Here is a 10,320-nt window from a genome sequence, read left to right as displayed (position 1 = left end):
GTGTTAGCCAGGATGCTCTCGATCTCCTGACCTCATGATCCGCCCGCCTCAGCCTCCTAAAGTGCTGGGATTACAGGCGTGAGCCACTGCGCCCGGCCTCACCTTGTGCATCTTTCTTGGGAAAACACTGGTTTAGTCTGCCTCTGCATTTTACAGATGAAGACACCAAGGAGAAAGGCTCATGAAGGTCTTCCCCAAGGTCACAAACGGGAAGAACTGGCTGGAAAATCAGGACTGTTGACTGATTCCTGGTCCAGTACTCTCCTCCCATGAGTTTCCTTTAACTACTGGTGGTTAAGTGTCTGTGACGTTGATTTATTTTTCATTTATCACTGAGCTTAAAATAGCACGGGTAGTGAGATAACCCATTTGCCTCCCCCTAAAAAGGGAAAATAACTTGTGTGGTAGAAAATTGGTAGCAGAGTCCGCTCAAGGTCAGGCTTGCAGATAAGAGGAGAGTGGCCTTGGTTTTGTGGACCATCCTGGCTTTTATCTCCTGGCCTACACCATTATGAACTGAGGACTGTACCTCACTTCCCTTAAGTAACTACTGTTTAAAATGATCAATTGTGTGAAGAATTGCTTGGGCTCTGTGCACTGGAAGTCATTAGACTTTATTTAAGTCCTTGGGAACTGAGATATGTTTAAGAAAATATTAGGTGGAGGGAAGGAAGCAGCCAAGTGGTCGGAGAATTTTAGTCTTGAAAATATACACTGGGAATAATTAATTGAAAATAGAAAATTAATGTTTTTTAACTTCAATGATTTGTGTACCTCCTTGATGGTTTTTGTCGTATCATTGAACCTTCAATGTACTATTTACTTGGACTCCAGACTCAGGAAGATCTGGGTTTAAATACTATTTCTGCCACCTTGTTGTTTTTTTGGTAAACTGAAAGCAAGTTTATTAAGAAAGGAATAAAATAGAGCAGTCTGTTTCTGCCACTTATAATATGAGTGACTTTGGGCAGGTCATTCCATGTCTGAGCCCCAGTTTTTATTGTCTTAAAATGGAAATAATAAGGCCGGGCACGGTGGATCACACCTGTAATCCCAGCACTTTGGGAGGCCAAGGTGGGCAGACATCAAGGTCAGGAGTTTGAGACCAGCTTGTCCAACATGGTGAAACCCCGTCTCTACTAAAAATACAAAAATTATCCGGACATGGTGGTGCATGCCTGTAACCCCAGCTACTCGGGAGGCTGAGGCAAGAGAATCTCTTGAACCTGGGAGGCAGAGGTTGCAGTGAGCCGAGAACCTGCTAGAGAATCATGGTGAGGAATAAATGAGATAGCATATTTAAAGTGGTTTTAGCAGAGTAGCACTCATTACATTTTAATTCTATTTTATTAGGCATTTAAAATCATTTTTTGGAACAAGGTTGTATGTGGAAGAATGAAGGAGTATATTGCTTCTTTACAGTATAGTGTAACATAGTCTACACCATAGTATAAATGTGATTTATACATTGTAATGTTGAATTTATACCCAACATTTGTTTAACTAGGGTTCAAATGCAGTTTCCTCACTTCAGAGCTGTATCTCAGCTGTTTTTCTGTACTACTTCTCTCACAGTGGAAATTTCCCAAATTGTAGATAATGAAGTAAGCATGAATTAAGAAGAAACCTGACAGGCTTAGTCACATTTTGGAAGAACACTTGTTGATTTAATCTAAATTAAGAATAGGAAGCTGTTGTAACACTTATCATGGCAGCTTTGGAGGAAAATATGACATGACTACTACATAACGTTAGAAGGCAGGCCAGGGACTCAGGAATACAGTTTAGCTACTTTAGAAGGAAGAGAAAAGGGCCAGGCGCGGTGACTTACGCCTGTAATCCCAGCACTTTGGGAGGCCAAAGTGGGTGGATCACCTGAGGTCAGGAGTTTGAGGCCAGCCTGCCCAACATGGTGAAACTCCATCTCTACTAAAAATACAAAAATGAGCCAGGCATGGTGGCACATGCCTGGAATCCCAGCTACTCAAGAGACTGAGGCAGGAGAATTGCTTGAACCCAGGAGACGGAGGTTGCAGTGAGCCGAGACCACACCACCGCACTCCAGCCTGGGTGACAGAGCAAGACTTCGTCTCAAAAATAAAATAAAGAAGGAAGGTAAAAGATCTGGAAGCCTAGAGGCGTCATTTGAAGGGAGCTGGTATAAGGTCATATAGAGCTTGTGTTTGGGGTCCTGTCTTTTTGTTTTGTTTTGTTTTTGAGTCAGTCTCTCACTCTGAGATGAATGTGACTGTGTTCTAACAAAACTCTAATTACAAAAGTAAGTGGTTCACCAGCCGTAGATTGCCAAGGCCTGGCCTAGACTACAGTAATGTCTCCTAAGGCTGAGTCTGGCTTAGACTATCTTTTCCTTCCTTCCTTCTTCCTATCTTGTCTCCTCACAGTCAAGGGGATGTTTTTTGTTGTTTCCTAGAGATGGGGTCTCGCTCCATCTTCCAGCTGGAGTGCAGTGGCTCAATCATAGCTCACTGTAACCTTAAACTCCCCGGCTCAAGCAGTCGTCCTGCCTCAGCCTCCTGAGTAGCTGGGACGACAGGAATACACCACCACGCACAGCTAATTTTTTATTTTTTGTAGAGATGGGGGTTTCGCTGTGTTGCCCAGGCTGGTCTAGAATTCCTGGCCTCAAGCAGTCATCCCACTTAGACCTCCCAAAGTGCTGGAGTTACCTATGCTAGCCACCATGCTCTTGGCTGGGGATCTTTTAGAAGCATAAATCAGCATGTTACTCTGCTGCTTAAGACTTGTATTAGCTGCCCATCAGCCTTCCTGTAAAGTCCAAGCTCCTCACCATGACCTGAAAGGGTCCAGTATGAACTACCACCTTTGAAACATATCTAGTTCCTTCCACACTGGCAAGATTGACTTCTTTTCCAGGCTCATACCTACCGAGCTTGCTCCTGCCTCAGGGCCTTTGTACAAGTTCCTCTGTGTAGAACATACTTTCTCAGATTTTTATGTAGCCAGCTCCTCATCGTCACGTAGGACTCAGATGTCACTCCTCACAGTGGCCTTCCCGTTCACCCCGTTTAAAGCAGCTTCCTAAGCATGCTCTATGTGACATTATCTTCTCTTATTGTGGTAATGCTTATCACTTGCCGAAATGATCAGTTTATTGATTATCTGGTTTACCTTTAACTTCCCCCAGCTGCTGACTCTTAAGTACCAGGCCTGGTGGTTCTCCCTCACCACAAAAGCTCCAGTGCCTCAAAAAGCCCATCACACAGTAGGTACTTAACATTTATTGGGTGAATTGCCTTGTTTTGCAACCGTAGTATTTGTGATGTGCTCAAGTGTTCCTCTGCCTTCAGGGATCTTACTATCTTTTCAAAAACTATGAACTATGTGGAATTACCCTGGGGCATCATGCAGAGAGGAAGGAGACTTGCCTCAACATCACAGAACTCATAAATGTAAGGGATGATGTCTGCTGTTTAAATCCTGCATTTGGTTTTCAGTATCATGATTGTCTTTGGTTGTTTGTTTCAGGTAATTTCTGTTGGTCCCAATAGGTCTGAGACTTCTGGGAACATTTGGACTAGCTCAGAGCTACCACTGAAGACTTTGCTCTGGGGGACAGCTGTGCTAGCTGCCCCCGATAGACCCCTGTTTATTAACTTTAACTGAGGGACTAACATCAAGAGCAGTTGCTGTAAATATTCCTTTGGTTAAATGAAAGAGTTACTTTCTTATGAAGATCACATATAATTTCCTGCTGAGAACAAAGTAGATAAGTAAGAAGTTCTGCATACCATTTGTTTCTGGGGGGAAATTTTTAACAGCTGTGTTCTGTCCTTTCACTGATAATAAATATTAAAAGTTGAAATAGCTCTTAGAGATCATCTCCCTTTCTCTGCTGCAGGAATCCTTCTGAAATTGTTTGAACACTTCCAGTAAAGACAAGCTTATGTTACATCTCTATAGATCACACATCAGTTTATAGAGATTAAAGTTTATAGGATGGGTGTATTCCTAAGGAATTGTCAGGCTGGGCACCATGACTCACACCTTTGAGCCGTGGGATTAGCCAAAGTGCTAATTCCAGCACTTTGTGAGACTGAGGCAGGAGGATTGCTTGAGCTCAGGAGTTCAAGACCAGCCTGGGCAACATATTGAGACCTCATCTCTATTAAAAACTTAAAAAAATAGGCTGGGCGCTGTGGCTCACGCATGTAATCCTAGCACTTTGGGAGGCCGAGGCAGACAGATCACCTGAAGTCAGGAGTTTGAGACCAGCCTGGCCAATGTGGTGAAACCCCGTCTACTAAAAATACAAAAATTAGCTGGGCCTGGTAGTACACGCTTGTAATCCCAGCTACTCGGGAGGCTGAGGCAGGATAATCGCTTGAACCCAGGAGGCAGAGGTTACAGTGAGCTGAGATCATGCCATTGCACTCCAGCCTGGGTGACAAGAGCAAAGCTTCATCTCAAAAAAAAATAAATATAAATTTTAAAAAATTTAGCTGGACATGGTGGTGCATACCTGTAGTCTCAGCTACTTGGGAGGCTGAGGCGGGAGGATAACTTGAGCTTGGGAAATTGAGGGTACAGTGAACAATGATCACATCACTGCACTCCAGCCTGGATGACAGAGTGAGACCCCTTTGTCACATTTGAGCACACAAGGCCATTCAGATATTCTTGGGGAATTTGTTGCATAAGCGAACCCTGTGAGAAAACCTAAACTGTTTGAAGACAGTTCTTCAAGTTCTTCAATTGTTGGCTTGCTTTTTTTTTTCTTCTTAAGATGTGACATTCCTATATATTAAGAGGTGGCTTAAAAATACTAATTTGCGGCCAGGCACAGTGGCTCACGCATGTAATCCCAGCACTTCGAGAGACCAAGGCGGGCGAATCACCTGAGGTTGGGAGTTCAATACCACCAGCCTGACCAACATGGGGAAACTCCGTCTCTACTAAAAATACAAAATTAGCCGGACGTGGTGGCACATGCCTGTAATCCCAGCTACTCGGGAGGCTGAGGCAGGAGAATCGCTTGAACCCGGGAGGCAGAGGTTGCGGTGAGCGAAGATCACGCCATTGCACTCCAGCCTGGGCAACAAGAGCGAAACTCCATCTCAAAAAAAAAAAAAAAGGATACTAATTTGTTTGTAGAGACACATTTTTGAAAGTACTCTGAAGACACATTATTATTAAGACCAAAAGAAAACTCACTTAACAGTGAAAAGTATTTGTGCTCTTGTGGTGCTGCCTTCCATTAATCTAGGTCAGGGGAGAAATGGGATAACAGCCGTTTAAAGAGGACACTTGTCTTTCTCCCTCAGATAGAGCCATGGTTTGTTACTGAGTGTTTAAATCTGATTCTCTCTGTAGATTGCTGCTAAAATTGATTCAATTCCTCACTTGAATAATTCCACACCTCTAGTGGACCCCTCAGTATATGGATATGGAGTACAAAAACGGCCCTTGGATGATGGAGGTAAGTTGCCAGAATTATCTTTGCCTTTCAGGTAGTAGTGAACCTGCCAGTTAAGTTTGAATTTGTCAGCCATTACCTTAACGACTCTCTGAAGTGTCACTCTGTCAAGAGGAATGGTTGAAGGGAAGTATTTAGGATGATTTTTTCACGGCAGTCCTTCAGCATTTGAGTTCCTATTTGCCTTGATAATACAGAAATATTTTCACTGGGCTCTGAGATAAAGACTTGGCCCCTGAGCATCAGCTTGGAAGTAATTTGACCTATTTGAGAATTTTGTTTGATTTAGCCCTCTGTTCTTCAGTGCGCGTGGGAATTGAAGTTCCCACTTACTCCAAAGAAAGCTACGATTTGGTGCATGGCTCAAGGGAAGCTGTGGCTACATCTTGACCTTAAAGAAAGAGAAGAATGGTGACCTTTCTACAGTCTGGCTGCCAAATTTTTCACCATTCCCATTTATGTCAGGCTTTTTCTAGAAGCATCCCTTTTCTTTAATTCATTTTTTTGTTTGTTGTTTTGTTGGCTGGTTTATATACCCTACTCCATCTCCAAAAGAATTTGAGAACACTTAGAAGTGGCCATCCCCAGCACTCTGGCAGAGTTATCTATCAGATGTGTTTCTGTAAAGAGCTTGGGCATCTGTATCATATTTTGTCTCCTGTTACTATAGAAGAGATAGTGAAATACACTAGATTGACATGAATTTGCGTGTAGTCAGGTGAATCGGTGTCTTCTCTGTGTTCTTTTTCTGTCGCTGTGTACCCAGTCATTTATGTTTGTGCATATTTCTGTGATGTATTATGTGAAAAATGAAGGTGTAGAACGGTATGTATTGTATAATCTTTTCTCCCAAAAGTGCATGTTTTTATGTACATAGAAAAATATAATTTGCCATGAATCATTTCTCTGGTCTCTAGGAATTCTTGTTTTTTTTTTAATCCCCGCTTAGCGATGGGATCACACTCTGCTCAGGCTAGAGTGCAGTGGTGCTGTTGAACTCCTGGGCTTGAGTGATCCTCCCACCTTGGCCTCCCAAGTAGCTGGAACTACAGGCATGAGCCACCATGCTTCCTAGTACATTTTTAAATTCTCCAGTTCATAGACTTGTTCACAAATCTCAATGTCCTGAACAAACCCTATGTTAAGGTTCTTTTTAGTTAACTTAAGAGTTGAAGTATTTTATTCTATTTGTAATTTTTGTGACTACATAGGTGTATATATTTATGGGGTACATGAGATGTTTTGATGCAGGCCTACAATGTGAAATAAGCACATCGTGGAAGATGGGGGTATCCATCCCCTCAAGCATTTATCTTTTGAGTTACAAACAATCCAGTTACTCTCTTTATTTTAAAATGTACAATTAGGTTATTGTTGGCTATAGTCACCCTGTTGTGCTATCAAATAGTAGGTCTTATTCGTACCCATTAACCCCCTCCCCCGCCTCCACGAGCCCCTTTGCCCCCTATGCCCCCTACTACCCTTCACAGCCTCTGGTAACCGTCCTACTGTCTGTGTCCATGAGTTCAACTGTTTTGATTTTTATATCGCATAAATAAGTGAGAACATGTAATTTTTGTCTTTCTCTGCCTGGCTTATTTCACTTAACATAATGCTCTCCAGTTCCATTCATGTTGTTGCAAATGACTGGATCTCATTCCTTTTTATGGCTGAGTTGTTTTTAAATAGACCCAAATAACACCTCCAAAAAGTTCTAGAGGACTGAACTTCAACCTCCTAAAGGTTAAAGAACCCTGCTTCAAGGGAAAGTTAGAAAGTTCATATTGCTAAAGAAGTGATCTTTAGGGGTAGCCTCTGTCAAAGATAACCCAAGCCAAAGCAAACAAACAGCTACACAGCCTTTGGAAATCTTTATTGCTAAGAAAAATGTGCCAGAATTCTGGCGGCTTGGTCTGCCTCTGCTCTTCTAAACTTTTCATCACACCATCAGCAAGACTGTGAGCCTAGAAGGCAGCCAGGTAAACATGAACATCACTTCCCTTCACAGGATCTGCTTGTTCACATTCTTACTCTCTTAAGAGAGTGGCCCAGTGACCTTCCCCCTACCAGAAGACAAGTGACAGAAAGGGGCTGTGGCAGTCCCCAGACGCTGAGACCAACGCAGAACTCAAATTCTACACATAGAGAAGAGCTTGGAGAAGAAAACAATATGTGTAATCCTGTGATGTAAACAGTGCTCACCAGAAGACAGGATTCATTTTATCGAGCTCTAATGCGGAATGTAAGAAGCCTGAGGGAAATTCCTTTTTCTTCACATACAGCCTGTGGTCACATAAGACCAGGTGTTCAGGGAGGACAGGAGGTTCAGCACGACACAGAAACTTTCCTTCTTGCTATAGGAGGGGTTCATATTTAGAGGGAAGAAAAAGATAAACCATAGTCATTTTCTGTTTGTAAAGACTTATTCCCCAAAAGGTAGACATGGAAAAAAATATGGTTATCAAAACGAAGAAGTGAAAATACGCAATATACTAATGAAACCGAGGTTTTAAGTGAGATTCTGGACCTACGGGGTGATCTTGGCCAAGTCAACTACATCTGCCTGTGACCCAGTTCTCTTTATCAATACTGATAATGTCTTTATGAGTGCTAATTTCTTTCAAACGTGTGTGCAATGGACTAATGGGAGAAAAATGTCTGCAAAATGCCAGAGGGCCTCATTCGCACATATTTAGGTATTCCTTATGCAGAGGACACAGCAGATACCTGCTTACTGCAAGCACAGGTTTTAACACTTCAACTCCATGCAGTGAGTGAAAAAAACAAGGCTCAATTGTGAAATTGTTGTGAAAGGCTGAATGAGTTGTGAAATATATTGATTTCGATTTCTGGAAACACTGGGCCAAAGAGACACTGTCCTTTAATGGGCTACGTGCACAGAGGCAGACAACTTAGTTTTGTTTTTACTTTGCTGTCCCCCAAGAGGAACCAAAGTATGATTACTCCAAAAAGATAAAAAGGTTAATTTGCATTACAGCTTTCTGCTAAGGCAAAAATGCCGATAATGCAGTCACCCCTATTTGGCCTAGGGAATCACTAACACCAGTCAAATATAAAAAGATCACAGTGTGTTATTTTGGATAAGCAGTTTAAATGGTTATCTTAGTTCCAGTGGCCCTGGGGTGAATTTTCTGTTTTGTGGTCATAAACACTTTGTAAATACCCAAGAATTTTTACAAATGAGTGCTGTCCCCTTAAAATCTTCAATGTGAGTCTAAAGAATTTTCCCCCAAAGGCTCCCACATCTAAAAACAATGGCCATCTCCTCTTAGAGTTCCTAGAGATGCCTGACATGGTGGCTCACACCTGTAATCCCAGCTACCCAGGAGGCTGAGGTGGTGTGAAAGCTCGAGCCCAGGCATTCGAGGCCAGCCTGGGCAACATGGCAAAACCATATCTCCAAAAAATAAATATGTAAGACCGAGCACTATGGCTCACGCCTGTAATCCCAGCACTTTGGGAGGCCGAGGCAGGCGAATCATGAGGTCAGGCAATTGAGACCATCCTGGCTAACACGGTGAAACCCCGTCTCTACTAAAAATACAAAAAATTAGCTGGATGCCGTTGCCTGCGCCTGTAGTTCCAGCTACTTGGGAGGCTGAGGCAGGAGAATCGCTTGAACCTGGGATGTGGAGGTTGCAGTGAGCTGAGATTGCGCCACTGCACTCCAGCCTGAGCAACAGAGTGAGACTCCGTCTCAAAAAATATGTGTGTGTGTGTGTGTGTGTGTGTGTGTGTGTGTATAAAGTTTTTTTTTTTACTGTGCTAGGCAGTGGAACAAGGGAAAGGATTTGTTCCTGATATAGAAAAGGGATTTGGGTTAGTTGTGTTTCAGGGAGTGGCGGTTTTGAGCCGGCTGTCAGAATGCTGTTCATGAGCCTGCTTAGAACCCAGAGCAGAATTTAGAGCTCAGTTTGAAAGCTTGCCTGGATGCCTCTCTCTGGGAGGTAGCTGTCACCAGTCACTCCACCACGCTCCAGCTTTGGATCAGGCCATTTTAACCTTCGCTGTCTTCAATCTTGACACCCACATGTTCCAGCAGTCTTTGATATGCATCCTTGGCACCCCACCAGTTCAGGAATCTGCCTTCTGGTCTCAGTTGTGGCACCTTTTCCATCCAGTATGTCTCTCATGCTTCAGCTGGAGCCTCTCCCTGCAGTCAGTCCAGCCAGTTTCATTCCTCCAGTAGCCAGGGAGGTGCAGATCTTCCAACCTGGCCGTCGCCTGCCCTCCCTGCTTGGCTCCTCCCGTGCACCCTGTGCAGCAGCCTGGACGGCTGTCTCTTCTCTCTCCCCTCTCACCCAGCTCTTAACCTGCCCCACTCCTGCTCAGCAGCTTCCTCCTAGAAACCTATCCTCTTCCGTATCTTTTGACTTTCTTCACTGCTCAGCCCACATGCCACCTAGCCTCTTGGTCTTCTCTCTACCCTTTCCTTCCTTCCTTCCTTCCTTCCTTCCTCCCTCCCTCCCTCCCTCCCTCCCTTTTCCCTTTTCCCTTTTCCCTTTTTCACACACCCACCTCACTAGTGAATATTAAGTCATATCGTTCTCTTAATTTCTAAAGCAGTGTGTTTGCCCTCTGCTCAGGGCAGACAAGATTGCTTCCTTCCTTCTGCGGTTACTGGGTCCCGCCATGCACCTCTCCTAACAGAGCCTATGTGATGTGGCTGTAGATACTGGCCTCATTTCCCATGGACTCTTCATGCTCAAGTTCCCGCCTGTTTCCTATGATTAGCATTTTAAAATTTTGGAAAAAGTAACTTCCAAATTTAAGAGAATAATATTAGCTAAGTGATTTAGAAGTGCAAATTTAAATGTAATCTAAATTAGAGGTTGGCAAGCTTT

General features: G+C 43.4%; 1 protein-coding gene across 1 annotated transcript in view; it reads left to right on the top strand.

Annotated features, from left to right (window-relative positions):
• FUBP3 (far upstream element (FUSE) binding protein 3) overlaps positions 1 to 10,320 on the top strand; it is a 60,028-nt gene that overhangs the window by 11,080 nt on the left and 38,628 nt on the right. Inside the window, exon 2 of the mRNA XM_011931200.1 lies at positions 5,353 to 5,458. Coding sequence (XP_011786590.1) covers positions 5,353 to 5,458 — 106 coding nt within the window. The remainder of the gene's footprint in view (positions 1 to 5,352; positions 5,459 to 10,320) is intronic.

This window comes from Colobus angolensis, unplaced genomic scaffold, assembly GCF_000951035.1.
Source record: "Colobus angolensis palliatus isolate OR3802 unplaced genomic scaffold, Cang.pa_1.0 Scaffold9, whole genome shotgun sequence".
Taxonomy (NCBI): Eukaryota; Metazoa; Chordata; class Mammalia; order Primates; family Cercopithecidae; genus Colobus; species Colobus angolensis.
Note: the sequence above shows the minus strand (reverse complement) of the source record. Positions and strands in the feature narration are given on the sequence as shown.